The sequence below is a fragment of the Lepidochelys kempii genome, chromosome 24, assembly GCF_965140265.1.
Source record: "Lepidochelys kempii isolate rLepKem1 chromosome 24, rLepKem1.hap2, whole genome shotgun sequence".
Taxonomy (NCBI): Eukaryota; Metazoa; Chordata; order Testudines; family Cheloniidae; genus Lepidochelys; species Lepidochelys kempii.
The window spans coordinates 10,191,433-10,209,374 of NC_133279.1; the positions used below are offsets into that span (position 1 = coordinate 10,191,433).

The 17,942-nt window shown below is 49.5% G+C and overlaps 1 protein-coding gene across 1 annotated transcript; it reads right to left on the reverse strand.

Moving 5' to 3' along the window:
* Positions 1–4,091: 4,091 nt before the first annotated feature.
* On the reverse strand, positions 4,092–17,201 carry LOC140902724 (intelectin-like protein). The gene is made up of 8 exons (XM_073323103.1): positions 17,101–17,201; positions 15,877–15,940; positions 15,265–15,414; positions 13,090–13,337; positions 12,555–12,713; positions 8,382–8,502; positions 6,749–6,852; positions 4,092–4,363 (listed from the first exon to the last, which is right to left on the reverse strand). The coding sequence occupies exons 1-8, from the start codon at positions 17,149–17,151 to the stop codon at positions 4,211–4,213; spliced, it is 1,050 nt and encodes a 349-aa protein (XP_073179204.1). The 5' UTR covers positions 17,152–17,201; the 3' UTR covers positions 4,092–4,210.
* Between the last annotated feature and the right edge of the window lie 741 nt (positions 17,202–17,942).

Here is a 17,942-nt window from a genome sequence, read left to right on the forward strand (position 1 = left end):
GGCTTGGGTTTCCCATGAGTTTATGTCAGTATTGCACTGGAAGTTACAGTCCCAGGATTAAAGTTCCCCCAAGCCAATAGCTTAGCAGGTGGGTGCAGTTGTGACATCTCTGTTTCATAGCCAATGGTACACAGGAGAGGGACGTGCCAGGATCAAGTCCAGCTGCCTTTGGGTGCCCAACCCGATGGATTGGTGCCCTTTTTGCAGCTGGGTGAGCTAGCGGTGGCCTTTCATTGTGAGACTGAGCAAGTGCCAAACCCACAACTTTCAGGATTGTAATCAGGCATCGTGACCACTCAGTCACCACAGTGCCAGCATGCTGAGACATCACGCTGTGTTTGTTTCCATGGCAGTGCTAGCGTCTCCATGCCCTACCCCTGTCTTAGCCATGAGGGTGAATCTGGTTGTCCTTGATGGGAAAAGGACCAAGCTAGGATTCATTCTGTGCTGCTTCCCAGACTCCAGCTCCTCTGGTCTTTTTGCCCTTCTGTCTCTGGCTCCGCTGCACTCTCCCCTTCTTGGACTCTCCCTTGGTTTTCTGCTTCCTGGAATCTGATCCCTGCTGGGCCTTCTTCTTTCTGGGGTTTGTTTTCCAGGGCTCATGTCTTCAGCTCTGCTCTCTGCTGAGCTCTCTGGTACTAAAGAGATCCCTCACCATGGTGACAGCGGAATCATTGAGATTGATCATGACCTCATTGTGTGGATGATCTTCTGAAAGAGCACAGCATTTTCTGGCCACCATGAGGGCTGTGGAACTATCCAAGTGGTTGTTGGCTCAACTCATACAGCTGGGCACATGCTGTATGTTTGCGCTGGCAGCTGTGGGGAGTCTTGAAATGATTCCTTTGTTGGCGGGCCTCAGGCTCCACCTCAACAAGTCAAATCTCGTTCCCTCTTAGTCAGTGCAGTTCATGGGGGCAGTTCTCGATTCAAAGGCAGAGAAAGCCATCCAGCCTTCTACAGCCAGGCCCTCAGACACCACAGGACATGCTCTGAGAGAACGTCCGGCATAGACACCTTAACACACTTAAAACCACCTTCACCAAACAAGGACACTCCACCAGCAAAGTCAATCTCATCATGGAATGGACCATCCAGCTACCCTGAGAGAACCTGCTTCAATACAGAAAACTGCCCCAATGACTACACACCCCGGGTTGTCACCTAGCACGCTACACTGAAACGTATATGGCGTATCATCAAACAGTTACAACCTGTCCTTGATGGGGAGCACATCCTGAAAGAAATCATTCCCAACCCCTTCTTCTGCCTTTAAACAATTCCCAACTTTGCCAAGCTCATCATCAGAAGCAAACTCTCCACAGACCAGGACCCCCCAACTCAAAGCAGCACCAGCCCCTGCCCAAACAACAGATGCAAAACCTGTAGCCAGATTTCCACTACTACGATGATCAACACCTCCTGTTTGACTGCTCACCCACCTGCTGTGAGGTGTAGTTGAATTCATCGCACAGATTATGAACAATTTTCTCTGGACACAAATACATTGATTCAGAATCACAGTCTATGTACATATCTCATGATAATTATTGAATTTAGAACATTACATGCTTTCATAAAAGACCTTATGTGATGCTGTATGGAATATGTGAGACACTTTATATTATTATTAATACCAATATTATTAAATTGCAATGAATCATGCCAGATATGCTGTGTAAGATGTCAGTGGAAATGTGCGATTTGCCAAGTATGATAGGCTTGTTTATATGTTTGTATCACCTTTGCATTGTGAGTTATAGATATACTGGGTATATCTGTATTTCAAAACTTGTGCTGTGTTTCTGGGTGACACCCCCAGACAGATTGGCATCATCACTGCCTAGCCTGTTCAATGGCCTGTCAAGGGTCATCAGCTGTACAAAGAACCCATTGAAAGAAGCAGGGCCTACACCTTAGAGTCAGCAGGACTTGTAGGGGCATGCCTATGCACAGGGGACTCCAAGGTTTTTCCATGTCATGTGCTATGAGTTGTTGTTTGGGACAAAGGAAGTACAAGCTGCGTGGCAACGGATATAAAAAGGCAACTGCATCATCTCCATTTTGTCTTCAATCCTGCTTCTCACCTCTGGACTCACTTCTCTGCAAAATGAAGCTCCTAACAAAGGACTGAATGACCCATCCAAGTTTTGGATGATTCCAGAGGTGTCAAGGATTCAAGCCATCAAACTCACCAATACTGCTAAGAACCTGATATATGGACTTTGAAGTCTCTGTATGTATGTGACTGCTTTACTATTGAACAACACTCTTCCTGTTCTTTCTTTTTTCTTTATAATAAACCTTTAGTTCTAGGTACTAAAGGATTGGCTGGCAGTGTGGTATTTTGGGTAAGATCCAAACTAACATTGACCTGGTAATGTGACTGGCCCTGTAGGTCAGAAGAACATTTTCTATAGTGAGCAGAGGTTTGAAATAACTTCTCACTGTGCTGGACCCATGTGCTGATAGGAAGCCAGACAAGTGGAATGCAATAAAGGGGGCCTGCGTGATTTCTTTTTCAGCTTCTTGATAACCAGTGGCGGGGATCAGGAGCACAGTTTGTGATGGTTGGTGAATATAACTGCAGTGTTACCCACCAGTTTTGGGAGAATCAGCTCTCCTTTTTGCAGCCTGCCCTGACCTTGGCATTTTCAGTGAGGGCTACCCTAGGCACCCCGGGTCACATCTTCCTTGGTATGTTTTTATAGTCTAGTAACAGTGTATACAATCAGAGGAATTTAACTACTTATTTTGGGAGTTTAAACCTTCTTTTCTCTTCTTGGAGTGTCTGGACTCTGATTGCCTCAGGGGAATCTTCAGGGAATTTAGTGGTCACAATCAAAGAAGCTTCTACTGAGCACCTGTGAAGTGCAGTTTTCCCAAAGGCTTATACTCTGGCCGACTTTGGGCTGATTTTCACCAGGCTGGCAAAAGGCACATCCCTGACCCAAAGACCATCCCAGCTCCACTACATGGCGGGCTAGAGCAGTTCAGCTAAAATGTTGTTAGAATGGCATCACGTGGGGAAAACAATGTTCTTGGTCTCACAAACCGCTGAACCATTTGGCTGAAAATAGTAATGATAAAAAAAAAAAAATCTGCCATGAGGCAGACAGCTGGCATGGAAAACTCCAGCCCAAAGGGTTGAAGTCTGGCAAAGTTAGATGGAGCTGAGAACAGGGTCTTGTCGTGGGCAGTGTGAGGCAATAATAATTGGGTGCGCAACCAGCCCCACCAATAGCAAGGGGAGGGAGCATAGCCTAGTGGATGGAGCATTGGACTGGGAGACTTTCGGTCTATTCCTGGCTCTGTCAGTGGATTGCTGGATGACCTTGAGAAAGTACGTCTGTGACAGATGCAGAACTACAAAGACAGGGACTATTCAAAGACTTTTGTATCAACTTTATCCGTGTGATCGGTACATGTAGGGGCTGGCTAGTGATTGTATTCCTGGCTCCATGGATGAAATAAAAGTTTTTTCCCAAGGAAACAAAGACATCAGGTGGGTAATTAATACAAATCTCCAACACTGAAACAATGCCAGTAACAAGGCTTGTGAAATTTGGCCCACCTGGGGAATATCATTGACTGGTCTGACCTGGTTCAAGAGGCATAAGAAAAAAAAAGTAATTATACTGTATAAAAGATCAACCTGATCAAAGGAGGGTCCAAGAACTGACTTGAATTGGTGACCAGACAGGACCTGTGGCAGGATCTGAAGTACTTAAAAACCTGACATGGTCACCCTGGGGGCAGTGGTGACCACCAGCTGAGCTAGACCTCGGATATGTCGTTTACTGGGTTCAGAGATGTTTGCTCGGAAATGCTTTTGTTGTGAATAAACGGGACTTTGCTTTCTGAAAGCTGGCTGGTCACTGCCTAACCCAGCCATGGCCCGGCAGAGAACAGGGCCGCAGATGCTGAACTGACCCCACCTCTGCTGAGCTGATCGTTGTGAATTGCAGCCTCAGGCCCCGCTCTGAAGGCAGGGGATGGCAGAATCCAGCCCCAAGAAGAGTGACACTCAGAACCTCTCAGCCCCCTCTGTGTCTCAAGGGGAGTAAATCACGCTGAGACCCCAGCCCACTTCACATTCTTTATTTGCATCACAGATGTCTACAGCTGAGGCCATAATTCTCCTCCCAGGGAGCAGCTTTGGCTGGAGCCAAGTAGCATCCTTCACTGGGTCACGCTAGCCTTTCCAGACTCAGCGGTAGAACAGCAGCACTGCGGATTCAATCATCTCCTTGGATACGCTCCAGTGCTGATGGGTTCCGTAGCCGTTCCAGTCAAAGGCAGGGAAATCGCCGCACTGAATCGGGTTCCCTTCTGGGAAGAACCCTCCTCCACCTATGCAGTGCTGGGGAAAGAACAGGAGTTGCCAGGCAGGAGCAGAGCAGGGGCCCATCCAGCTGCTCTCCTGTCTCCAGGCCAGTGCCAGCTGCTTCAGAGGAAGGTACAAAAATAATCTGCCCACAGAGAAAGTTACCTCCTGACTCCCTGCAGTCAGAGGTCAGCTAATGCCTTGAAGCATGAGGGTTTAAATCCCTTCCTAACTCTTGGGACCAGAGCCTCCATTGCCCTGACTCTTGTGAAGTCATTTACCCTTGTGCAAAGTGGGTTCAAAGTGCTCCCAGATGCCAGCGTTTGCCACTCCCTTTGTACTGGTGTGAACATTTGCACAAGGGGCAGGGCCAGTTTAGACCATTGGGTTTTGTTGTTGTTATTTATTATTTGCATTGCAGTACTGCTTCGGAGTCCTAGTCCTGGGTAGGCTCTCTGGTGCTAGGTGCTGTACAAACACAGAACAAAAACATGGCCCATTCCCCAAGTTGCTCACAATTTATCCCTTACCATTGGAGTTTGGGGGAGACCTGCACTGGGAAGGTTGGCAAGGGCCAGAAAGCCTGATGAAAGAATCCCTGGGGGAGGTTCTCTGGCATGTGCTATGCAGAAAGTCAGACTAGGAGATCCATCATACTGACCCTTGTGGCCTTGTATCTGTGGATCTGTGAAGTCACCAGAGAAGGGGCTGCTGGGGAAGGGGCTGCATTGGTGTGTATCACACCCTAGAACAGAAATCAAGTCTTGAGCTGGGGAGGCAGCATGGCCGAGTAGATACAGCACAAGACTGGGACCCCCCTTAAATAACCTTGTGACCCTCTGCAATTCCCTTTTTGGGTCTGGACCCCCAATTTGAGCAATGCTGGTCTCCCCCGTGAAATCTGCATAGTACAGGGTAAAAGCCCACACAAGATCAGCTTTCACGGGGGAGATCCGATTTCACAGTCCATGACACATTTTTCATGAGCATGAATTTGGTAGGGCCCCAGCTACACCTCCGAGCCCCATGGACCTCTGTGGGTCTGTTGGATCATATTAAAGAAGTTCTGTATTAAAATCACAAATGAGTTTGATTCCCCATTGTTTAAATTCCAGGGTATTACTAATTAAGAGGTCTCTTGGTTTTTGGTACTGTTTCTCTCCCTCTATGTGTGAAACTTGCAAGCTGCTAATTGTGTTAGTACATCCTAAGACAGAGTCTGTTCTCAAAGCAATTCTTTGTAACAACAACCACTCACACAGAGAGAGTCTCAAAGCAATACTCTGTAACAACAGAAACAGCGCCCAGAGACTCGTCGCCCTTTTATTGTATTCATCTCGCTTTGTTAACAATTGTGATTAAAATAGAGATAGAGGATGTATGTGGATGGATGCTTGGTGTGGATAATAACTGAATGATCAGGGAGGTGCCAGCCTAAGAATGCAGTGTCCATCGGCTGAAGAAGGCGTCAAGTGGAAATAACCAGAGGATCCCCGGAGGGCAGACTGGAATCCACCCAACAGCCTCAAGAATGGGAGAACCAAAGAACAAGAAAACATCTGGCAGCACGGAGCCGTCAGGAATGTGACATCTGCTGATTGATTCAGCAACAGCATGATGAAGCAATTCCCATAGACTGGCATAGGAAGAAATGCCTATAAAAATGGACTCTAGAAAGTGAGAACTTTGGGGTCTGATTCTGCAAACCAACTTCCAGGAGCATCAGATGTGCATCTGACAAGGCCCTGCTCCCTCCTCATGTCCAGGCCACTTGGCCAGTGGCTTGGCATGAGCAACTCTAAGGCTGGTAACTATGATAACAACCTTACAGAACCTATGTGTGTGTGTGTCTGTGTGTATGTATGAATGAATGTGTGAATAAATATGAGATTGAATGGAATGTTATAGCTATAACTAATTGCTTACTATGACTCTTACTGTATTCACAATAAATGTGGTATTTTGCCTTTTCCCCTTTAATAAGATCCTGCTGGTTTTTAATTTATTGGTATAACAGGTCAGGAGCAGACGGTGAGTGGGTTTGATTCACTCTTGGCTACCCATGGCAGATGCTTTGGCTGCAGGCCTCCTGCTGGCAGAAATTACACCTGGGAAGACTTCCCAGTGGTGCAAAGTGCCCACAGCAGCTTCTGACATCAGAGCTCCTGTGAGCTGTTCCCTCCCAGCAAGTCTCCCCAGAGGAGAGATTTATCATCCACCCCCTTGGCCTGTCCTGGGGGATGATTGCCTCCACGGGTACAGCTGTCCCTGCTGGCACAGGGGGCACAAACTGGACCTACCCAGCGCCAGTGCCGAGCTAAAAGCAGTTCTTTTGCAGCCGGCCAGCTCTGGCAGTGACCCTCGGCAGCCCCAAGGCTGATCTTGCTCCCCAGCTAACCCCCACGCTGGCCAGATACTCACATGCTCGGTGTTACAGCCGGTGACTTTCACCCCAGCACACAGAGCCATGGCCGCCTTCTCAGTGTTAAACACGCGGAACTGGATGTAGCCGGGGATGAATTCAGCTGGTGACAGAAAAGGGCAGGTCAGGACCATTGTTTGCTATGGAGAGGCAGAGAGAAGGAACAGTGCGCCGATCTCAGTCAGCCCCCTTCTGTAAGTCCCTGTGTGTGAACTGGGAATGCCCGGGGACTACGGATCAGGAACTCCAGACCCAGAGATGATCGGGAATTACCAATCTCAGCTGGGCTGGTCACAGCTCTGTCACTTGCAGGTCATCTTTACCTTCCTAAGAGCTGTTTTGTGTGCAGTTGCCATGTAGCAAGTTAAAGTGGGGAACACACACCATGCTCTCTCCTGGGGATTTTCCATTTGCTCTCTCTTGTTTCATTGTTTTCCCTTTCTCTAAATCGGTGATACTCCGACTGCAGCTTGCCAGCTTAATTATTAACCCGTCTGAGTCATTAACCAGTCAGGAGGCTTTTACTGTGTTATTAACCAGTTAAGTTGTCAATTGGCACTACGTTATTAACTTCTTTGCTGTGAGAATAATATATAAATATTTTGCCTTTCATACTGTTGAAATATGACTAGTAGTATAATAAAGGAAACAATGAATTCACACCCCTGGGCTCTTTTGGGTAATGTTGATCACCAATTTGACTCCTGAATCTGTGAGGTCTGAGTATCACTTCTCTAAAACGATCCTCCAGACTGGAACAACAGGCCCAGGGATTAAATTCAGAGGGAGCTGTCCAGGGCAGAGCCCTGGTAATTATTTTCAACCCCCCTGGAGCTTTTATAGCATGTTGTGGGCGGGGAGATGTGGTGGGGGAGGCTCCGGGAAATACTCCTCGGGGAATTCTGTGGCACTGTGCAATGCAGAATTTTGCAGAAATTAATGTTTTTTGAGCAAAAATTCCTTTCCCCCACAGAAATGGGCTGCAGTGCTGCTGGCCACCAGTAGGGGCTGCTGGATCCAGCCTAGCCCAGCTCGCCCACAAAAGACACTGCCAGGGCAGGGGGAGAGAGCTAGAGGGTTCCCAGCAGCTAAGGGAAGGAGACAGCACCCAGGAAACTCTGTGCAAGCCCTGCCTGGGACCCAGCATTAGCTTGTGTCTCCCTTTGGATCCCTGGGCTCTGAGGAGGAGGGGGCGGGGGCGGGTGCCTGGGCTGGGGGGGCCCTGCAGCTGGGCTCTGAGTGGTAGGGGGTTCAGGTATACTGGCTGGGGGGGCCTGCGGCTATGCTCTGGGAGGAAGGGGGTTTGACTGTCTGTCCCCCCGGTTGGGCTCTGGGGGACAGGAGGTAGAGAAGCAGGATCTGGGTTGTCATAGGGGTTTCTTTGAGTCTCTACTCGTGGGGGAAATGTTCGTGTTTCTGTATTGTTACAGACATACTTGCTGACAGGTTTTTTGAAATAAATTGCCAAAATAATTGAAACGGGCGTGATAAGTAAAATTTGCAGAATTTTAAAATATTGTGTGCGGAATTTTTAATTTTTTGCACAGAATTCCTCCAGGAGTGAGAATTTAAGCCCAGGGCAGGGCTGTGTGGCGGGAGAGGCAGAACCCGCACGCTCACTGCCAGACTTACTTCGGCCGTTTGGAGAGTAATAGTTGGCAGTTTTCTGGGCATCGCCATAGTCGTAGATGACGGGCACGACGGGGCCATTGTTGGTCTTGCAGACACCAGCGCCGTATTTCACTGGGTATTTCTGGAAGACACAAACGCAGTGACAGTGTTTCCCCCAGGAATTGAAATTAGGGGTGTGTGTTTCAAATGTACGGGGGGGAGGGGAGTCAGGGCCGATGAGGGGTGAGACCATGAGGGTGAAGGTGGGCTGTGTGGCACCATAGTAAAAACTGTTTCATGACCATTTTATTAGATTTTAAAATCATCACACAAATTAAAGTTGGCTATTCAAGCCTTCTATGAAGCACTACGTCTACATCCTTCTTGATTTCTTGTTATAATTTTGCACAAGTCTGTTAATGAACTTCTTGAATGCAATGCATTCATCTTTGGTGGCTTCTCGTGTGTATGGTACTTCCATTCCTTCAATTGATATGCTCATTACTTCATTCACATGATCAGGCAGAAGGCGAGTTCTTTCAAAACACAAAATTCTATTCAATGATGAAAGAGAACGCTCAACTGTAGCTGTTGTGACTGGGCGTAGCAAGAGATGAATTCCTACTTCTTTCAGCCCAGGAAACATAACATAAAGATCGGGTCAAGCCACTAGTGATGATAAAAAAGAAGTTGAAGTCAAATCTTCATTCATTTCTCGTATGATATTCTACTCTTTGTTCAAATTCTCTGTTCTGTCGTGAGCACATGGCAGCCCCATTGCTGGTCGTGCCTCACTCCACTCAACTGTCCATGTTTTATAGGACAGGGATCTGTAAAAGCTCCAAAGAGGTTGAGTAGAATCTAGAAGTTGCTGTTGTAGATTTAAGAATCAAGTCTGTGTACTTTTTCAGTTGTCTTAACAAACACTTCTTGTCCTCTTCACTTAAGGATTCAATATAAATGCCTTCATTAGTCAACTTCTGAACTGAAGTCTTTGCTTCTTCCAGTAGTTTTTCAATGGATAGCTCTCTGATTGATCCAAATGTAGCTTCTATTGCTGGACAAAGATCTACTACTGTTGTAGCAAATGCCTGGATGGCATTGTTTAATGACCCAAGAGGTTTCAACAGTAGACTTACAAGAGAGAGAATGGCAATAGTCTTCTCTGAACGTAGAAGCAAAAGTAATCCACCAACCTCACTACTTAGATCCATCCCATAGAATATCAGGGTTGGAAGGGACCTCAGGAGGTCCATCTAGTTCAACCCCCTGCTCAAAGCAGGATCAATCCCCAATTTTTTTCCCAGATCCCTAAATGGCCCCCTCAAGGACTGAATTCACAACTCTGGGCTTAGCAGGCCACTGCTCAAACCACTGAGCTATTGCTTCCCCAATCTTGGTAGATACTTTCCAAAGCCAGTAATAATGGCTGGAGTAATTTTAAGACAACAGCCAAGGATCGCTCATGAGAAAGCCAGAGGGTTTTCCCAGGTTAGACTAATTTGAACTTCAGTCCCAGTGTATCTTCTATATTTTCCAAGATATTCAGTCTTTTTGGACTCTTGCTGAAAAAAGAATATAATAAAGACATTAAATGTATAGGTTTTTTTTAATGTCTTTTGAAGGGTCTGCAGCTCGTATTAGCGCTACTTGGAGTAGATGGCCTCTGCAGTGTGGACAGCAGGGACTAGGGTTACACCTTTCTCTGAGCAAAGCTTGTGCTCCACCATGTCTTCCAGAGAAGTTTGCAGCTCCATCAAATGCACAAGTAGCCATCTGTTTGGGGTCCAATTGACAAGCATTTAACTCTTCTAAGATGTGGGTTGTCCCAGATGTACCCAATCTGTCTTCTATAACTTGAACATCTAAAAATGCATCTACTGGCCTATGACTGACATCAAGATAATGTACACAATGACTTAATACTTTATGACCATTTGCACTGGTGCATTCATCAGCCATGTATGCAAATTTTTTGAATGTGGTGAGAGAGTTCTTCACTTTTTCAGCTGTTGAGTCTTTCACTGTTGTACCACAGGCATCTAGCCCGTCTGTTGAGTTTCTTGCAGAAAAATAGTGAGCGTTTGCTGATCTTGTTCGGAACCAGTGTTCAACTTCAGGATGAACAAGTGACCATGCACTTAACATTGGCCTCCAGTTTGCAGTGTGTGGTATCTCTTGCCTAAATAGAAAGTAGGATGCCACAGCCATGTTTGTTCGCATGAACTGTGTTGTGTCTCCAGCATTCTTAACAGCCTCATTAACACTCACCAGTTGGTCAGTGGAGACTCAGAGTTCAGAGGTGCTTTCACATGAGTTCACCTCCCAGGTGGGGGGCAAGAAGGCACCTTGCTCGTTCCTCCAGCTGCTCACTGTTCGCTCTGGCCATGGCCACTGTTGTTCGTTGTGCCACTGTTCGCTCCATCACTCTGTTGCCAATGGCCCTGCACCGTCACCTTCTGCTGCCACCTGCCACTGTGACCTCTGCGAGTTGGTCTCTTGAGGTTCCACCCAGCTCTCAGTGATTTCAGCTGAGCTCTCAGTGGGGGAACCTCTCTGCTAGAGCAGACTGGGCCGTCTCTTCCACAGAAACACTGTCCCACAGCAGGTCTAAGCACTTAGACCTGATTCTCAGTGATTTCAGCTGTAGTGATCACTTAACAGAACAAAAGACTCTCTATGGAGCCTAATCAGCTCTGTCTTTAAACGGTGGAGAGGGGAAGATCAAACAGTACTTGTGACTCAGGCAGACCATCAAGCAAAACACCTGTCCCCACCCTCTCTCTTGATGCCCTCAATCGGCAGAGGCTAAGTACAGTTCTAATGCCCTTTACTCAGACAATAAGAATAACAACATTTCTTTACCCCCTGCATTCAAGTGATTTGTAACCCAACCCCAGCCAAAATCTATCACTTGGGCAACACAGCTCTATTTGCTGGATACCTAGGTAGGTTAAGTGTGAATGTAAATACAAGCTGGTCCGGAAGCCTTTCTGCCCAGCTCATCAGTAGCTGTCAGGGAGAGCTCATTTAGACTTTTGTTTACAAATCATAATTTGAAACTATTAGGTTGGCCAACATCACCAAAATGAATGCACTGACATGGCCATAAAAACAACAGCTGTATAAGGAAGCTAGTCTGTGTTCATACATTTCAAATCTATTATACTTTTTCAGATACACGTATTTTATCATACACTGTATATGCTTTTAAAATGTGTATTAATGTTTCAATTTCAATTCACATTTCCAAACAATCACTAAATTGGTAACACTGCATGTAACTAGTTCACAAAACTGGGGGCAGGAGGCGTGTTGGGGAAATTCAGGAGGGGTAAACACCCCCACAGCGGGGGTGTAGGGAAATCCCTGCACAGCGAGCATCCAGTGTTAGTTTCCATCCCTGTGTCAGGGCAGCTCCAGCACAAACAAGGCAGCCTTGACTAACACATGCTCGCTGGGTGATTTGTTCTGTCACGGCTGCTGCTGCTCACACGGACCAGCCCTGGGGCACAGCAGTGATCCCAGCAGTGGGCAGGGAATTCTGGCATGTCAAGGTGCCATTTGGGGTGGATTTATCGCAGCCTGTTTGGGGCAGGGACTGTTGTTCTGTTCTGGGTCCGTGCAGCCCCTCGCACAGTGGGGCCCTGGTCTCTCGGGAGTCTGCTAGGGGCTGGCACAATGTGGGCAGTAAGTGATAATAGGTGAGAATCACCATCTGTCAAGCCCCATTGCCCACCAGCCTGGCACTGAGGAAATACCCCTGCTAGGATGCCTGAACCCCAAAGGGCTCAAAGTTGGGTCGAGGGCTTGGTCTAGCACCAGAGCACCTGTGTTCACTGGCCCCCCATCTCCAGGGTGTGAGGTGAGGTCAGTCTCCGTGGACCGTTCAGCCTTTCTGCTGTGTCTGTCAGCACGTCAGTGCCAAGGGGGCGGCGGGTTTGAGACGTGAACACCAGCAGTTGTCTGAGACCAGCCAGCTCATCTCATACCAAGGTCACAGTCAGATTCCAAAGGCCTGTGCAGAGGGGAAGGCTCCTTGTCCCATTATCAGCCCCTAGTCCCCCAGCATGGAGCGCTTATAGAGTGTTGAGGGTTTGCCCACCCCAGCTCCTCCATCTACACTGGGGCCAGCAGAGCCACCCAGCCCCTCCTGCACACGCCCCTCCAAAGCCCCCAGCCCAGAACCATCACCTGGTAGAGTTTGAAGAGGTTTCCCCCCTCTGAGGACAGGAAGCCAGTCTCAGTGTGGTACCTCAGGATGGACCTGTTCTTCCATTCTTTCAGGGGTGTCTTGTTGGTTACATGCCACACGGACAGGTCCTGGGATTGCAGATCGTAATAACCGGGGTTCTGAAAAGTGAGGACCCAGTTGAAACCTCTCAACCCTAGTACTTATCCAGACCCCCCATGACCGGGGCACATCACCAGCTGTGGTATATTTATTGTGACACCCGTCCTGTGAGGCAAAGAAGCACCTTCCCCCATTGTACGGGGGAGAACTGAGGCACAGAGACGAGGTGACTTGCCCTAGGTCACACAGGGGGCCTGTGGCAGGGCAGGGAATGGAGCCCAGGGCTACCAAGCCTTATGCTAGTGCCTTGACCACTGGGCCATCCCTCCATATAACCCCCATGCCGGTGTCCCCCACCTCCCCATGTGCATTCAACCACTAACACACCCTCTCTCCCCAGCAGGGAGCTATTGGCCATGGAGAAGGGGATCCCACCTTATAGTCATCACTGGTGGAGCCCACCGCAGAGCCGAAGGTGTTGTAATTGGCCCAGTTGCCCTCTCCCTCTGGGTAGTTGCTGTTGCTCCCCTGCTGGCTGGACCAGCGATCGCCTGCGGTGCACTTGCCATAGGCGTTGTTCTCGTGCACACTGGCCACCAGGGTCCAGCCACCCCCCTTGGTGGTCATGTCACAGAAGGTCTGGTAGGTCTCGCCATTCTCGGTGCGCAGGGTGTAAATCCCATCTGCAGGGAGCGGGGTGGGAAGGGGGAGCACCGAGCTGGTCAGCCAGGGCCGGGGAAAGGCCCCCTCGGAGCCAGCCATTAAATGGGAAACATGCCCAGGTGAGGAGCTTCTAGTGCGCTGCAGCAGGACACAAACCCATAGTCACTGGAACAGGACGTGCCCCTGCACCCGGGAGCAGAGCGGCCCGATTCCCAGGGATGCTAAAGCCCCCTTGGCAGCGGGAAGTGAATGCAAATTAAAGGAACTCCAAAAGGACAGGGTGATGGGGCCTGAGCCTTTCCACACACGAGCTGAAGCACTTTCATGATCCCGGTGTAGTTACAGTGCTACAACTCCTTAGTGTGGACACAATTTATACTGGCTTAAAGGGGGTTTATACTGGGCTAGGGGAAGGGAAATAGACTATCCATGTCTAAGGCATCTTTCTCCCAGTATAACTGTGTTCACACTGGGCCAGGATTGGTATCAATATATCAGGAAAAACCATCCCCCGGCCTGACACAGTGACACCGGGACAGATGCCATGCGCAGACCAGGCCTAAGTGTAACTGAGAATCAGGCCCAGGGGCAATTTGTACTAAGGAAAGGACCCATGCCTCACTCAGAGCCCCCTGCCCCTCCTGCTGTCCATGTCCCCACGCTATGTCCCTCCTTTGGGCCTGAGCCTGCCATGACTCGATCTGGGGGCTGCATGATGGGTGGAACTGAGCCAGGCAAAGAGTCTGCCTCCCACTGGCTACGCCCGGACTGTCAAAGGGGCTGAGCACCTGCCCTGGCCTGGATGTCACCTGGTGCTGGAGGGGCTCAGCTCCAAAAGCAGCCTCTGTCCTCCCTGTCTGAGTCCTGCACGCCCTTCCTCCAGCTGAGACTCACACCACGGTCCATGGGGGAAGGGGAGGGGAGATTTTCAGAGGCACACACTGGGCAATGGGAGTTGGGTGCCTCTGTGCCACTTGTGCCTCTGAAATTCTCTGCCAGGGGAGACCAGCTGGACCCTGATAAGGCAGCAGGAGCCCTGACAAGCTTTTCTCTGCCGGCAGCTGCTGTGCGTGGCAGGGGCCTAAGCAGCAGGGCACTGGCAGACAGCTGAGGTCTCGTGTCACTCGTTTGCATTGTAAAAATCACCAGCGGGGCAAAGACAGCCTGGCACCTGCCCCAGCAGGAACAGGAACACTGGCTGGATCCATTTCAAAGGCTTATTGGGCTATAAATTGAAGTTTCCTTCACCTGAGGAGACAAGGAAAAGCAGAACCTGGGACTCATGGGGATCCTGACTAAGAAGTAGCCAACCACTGCTGGGAAAGGAAGTTTGGTCGGGAAACACCTGGAACAAACCTTGTGAAGTTACATCTTTGCCGTTAGAAAGTGTAGTTTTACTTTTGTTTGTTGGGAGCCCTTTCTGTCTGGAGCCCGTCTACGGGAATTCATTTAAAACCTCTCTCGCTTTACTCCAGTCAACTGGTTTGACTGTTCATCTAACCCAACCCCGTGCTTTGACTGAACTGAGGTGCTTGTTAGCTCCAGTCAAGATAGTTCCTGTCCTGTGCAGTGCTAGGGGCCGTGCACTGCGGAGAGACGTCTCCACAGAGCTCAGGGGCCGGAGTTTACTGAGTTACTGGCTAGGCGAGGTTTAGGCTGGGAGAGCCCTGAGGAGTTTGCTGGCAAGGCAGACAGGCTGGAGCAGAAGAGAGCTGTCAGCTGCAAATGGGGCTGGCAGAGCTTGCCGAGTGTCTCACAGCCAGTCCTGGTAATGCGGTTCCCCACTTTGCCCACAGGCAGACAGGTGCTCCTGCTCCCAGCACAGAGCTGCGCGGGTGCATCTGAACTGACTGGACCCAGCTGTGGCCTTTACACTGGGTCTGGAGAAGGCACCCAACAGAGGCAAAGCAGCTTCTGCAGGTCTGGGGATGTCGCCTCCGCACTCACCTCCAGCCTCGTCCCACGTGGCTTTAATTTCCTTGCAGCTGCAGGGCAGGCTCTGGTAGCTCTGGCCACTCTGGGAGCAGGACGTGTCTTTCCAGTTGTCCAGCAGGTCACGGATGGCATGTTTCAGTTCAGCAGCACCCACGCTCTTGGCTGCACAGGGGGTGACTTGGGGTTAGTTAGGAGTTTTCTCTATTATTATGTATGGGGCCAGAATGGCTTCAGAGTGAAACGTTTTATACTTAGATTGTCAGCCATTAGGGGCTGTTCTGGGTTTGTACAGCGCCTGGCACCACAGGGGCCTGGTCCAGGACTGGGGCACGTAGGCATGACCGTAACACAGAGTAATAAAAGTAATACCTTTTATGTGCCCTCCTCTGCAAACCTGGGCTCCAGGATATGGACAGAAGAAATTCACTGGAGCAGGTTCCTTGTGAGCTAGGGGTGGACGGAGGCTGCCTGCCAGTTAGGGTTGTTATTGCCTCAATTGTGTATCAGCAAAGGCTTCCCTGTAGCAACCCCGCCCAGCTCGTCCCCTGCACTTATCACCCGAGAGGCAGGGTCAGAGTTTGGGAGAATTATTTCCCAGAAGAGGAAAACTAAACAGCCACTTACAGCAAGGGGCCACTCTGGTCACTGAGATGAGCAGCAGCAGGAGAGCGAGTTGCTTCATTATTGACTTTGCAGCAGAAAAAACAGAAAATCATCTGGTTAATAGCCAGGCTGGTGCTAGTTAGTGTCACAGAACAGAGGGTGGGGGTGGCTCCTCCCCAAATCTCCTGCTCCCAAGGCTGTGGGCAATGTTGGCTCTCTGCATAACCTGCCCATGGCACTAAAACACCCTGCAGCCCTTGAGTTCAATGGGGTTTTGCCAGAGTGGGGATGGCCTTGCAGTGACATCCTTGGAGCAGTTTTCATCTTCAGAATGCACTGAGGGCTCAGCGATGGCTCAGTGATGGGCTGGTGGGGTGGGAAGCTCAGGGGAGCTGTGCTGGGAGGGGAGCACCGGGGGAGTGCTTCTTGGGGTGCCGGGAGGAATCCAAGTCTCATCATGTGCACAGAGCAAGCCCTGACCCTGCACTCCCTCTGCTAACGGAGCCTCGCATCGCCCCTGTAGGGTGGACAGGTCTCGTTATATCATTTTGCAGATGGGAAAACTGAGGCAGATAGAGCCTGACCTGAAGCCCATTGAAGTCAATGGAATGCCTCAGACTGGCTCCAGTCAGCGCTGGGATCAGGTCCAGAGAAGGGAAGCGAGGAGATCAGAACCCAAGTCCCAGCTCAGGCCTTTTTCTAGGAGTCTCTCCCTTTGCTTTGCAGCAGAACTGGTGCCCGCACATTTCACTCATGCTGTGGAACCTGCATGCCCACAGCCCGGCCGCACCGTCATGAGCCCAGCCAAAGGGCCCTACCACACAGCTACCCAATGCGAGAGGGCGGCTTGTTAAGGCTCAGATCAGGAGAGCTGGGTTCAATTCCCCTCTCTGTCACTCACTCCTCGGGCAGGTGATGCGCTCTCTCTGGGCTCAGCTCCCCAGCTGTAAAATGGGTGAGAACTGTCCCTACTTCACTGGGTGCTCTGAGGATAAGCCCACTGAGGCTCATGTGTGCTGGGGAGCCAGACGGACCCATGCTGATGCTGTGTAATAATAATGCCCAGTGCTGTTCATGAATGGATCTCAGAACACTTTACAGAGCAGCTCAGTAGCATTATCCTCATTTTACAGATGTAGAGAAACCAACAATGTCTTGGGCTTTTTAAAGCTACTATTTGTCCTGTTGCTATATTGCTACGTGACATCACTGAGGAACATACTAAGGGGAAGGCTCAGGACTCACCTGGTCCCTCGTTCCAGTGTCGCTGAGGGGTCTAACTGCAGATTTCAGCATCAGAAGCTTCTGACCAGAGAGACAGAGCTATTTCTCTGTTGCACCAATCGCAAATCTAATATTTATACAGAGTGGAGCCACCCAATAAAAGCAAACACTACTTACAAATACCAGAACTCTCCAGCCACGTATGCAGAAGCTGGGCAGAGGGTTTCCAGCAAAAACACTAAACAGGGTCAGATCTAGTTCATGTTTTAGGTACCTTGGAATCATAGAATAGAATCATAGAATACCTTAATGTACAAATACCAATGTATTGCCCTTCAAAACAGCCTCCTCCAGTCCAGCCAGGAAACTCCGGGTTGATGCACTAGTACGTGACAGGCCTGACATTACCGCATTATTACTGATTATTTGCATACTGTGGCTGAGTGTTGATTCAGGTGGTGGAGTTGAATGCTCCTGATGAAGCCAAGAAGGAAGTTGGAGCTCTGTAGATCCTCCACGGCTATAATAACAAGGCAGGTGAAAGCAGTAACTTTGCTATTTAGGTTTCATTTAAACAGTGTCTCTGCCCTTTGTCATAGCTCTGGAACAGTCCCTGTAAGGACTCCTTCAGTGCACCAGACCCACTTTAGGGACACACTCTCACTAGGGGAAGCCACCGAACCTTGGAGCATCCCTGTGTCACACTGTGAGCTCCGTTCCGCGAGTCCGCCTGAGTTGAACACCTGAGAGAGACTTGAACACCCAAAGGGAGCACTGCACCCCCATCTTCAGCATGTGCAGTGACTCTCAGCCAGCATGGTGAAAGCAGCAGGGTTTATTAGCTGTCTGGAACATAGCATGGC

Coding starts and splice junctions, on each gene's coding strand:
- LOC140902724 (XM_073323103.1), bottom strand. CDS start 17,151: ATGCTGAAATCTGCAGTTAGACCCCTCAGCGACACTGGAACGAGGGAC. Junction 15,415..15,876: donor GACCAGAGTGGCCCCTTGCT/GTAAGTGGCTGT, acceptor CCCCCTGTGCAG/CCAAGAGCGTGGGTGCTGCT. Junction 6,853..8,381: donor TTACTCTCCAAACGGCCGAA/GTAAGTCTGGCA, acceptor TTCTGTCACCAG/CTGAATTCATCCCCGGCTAC.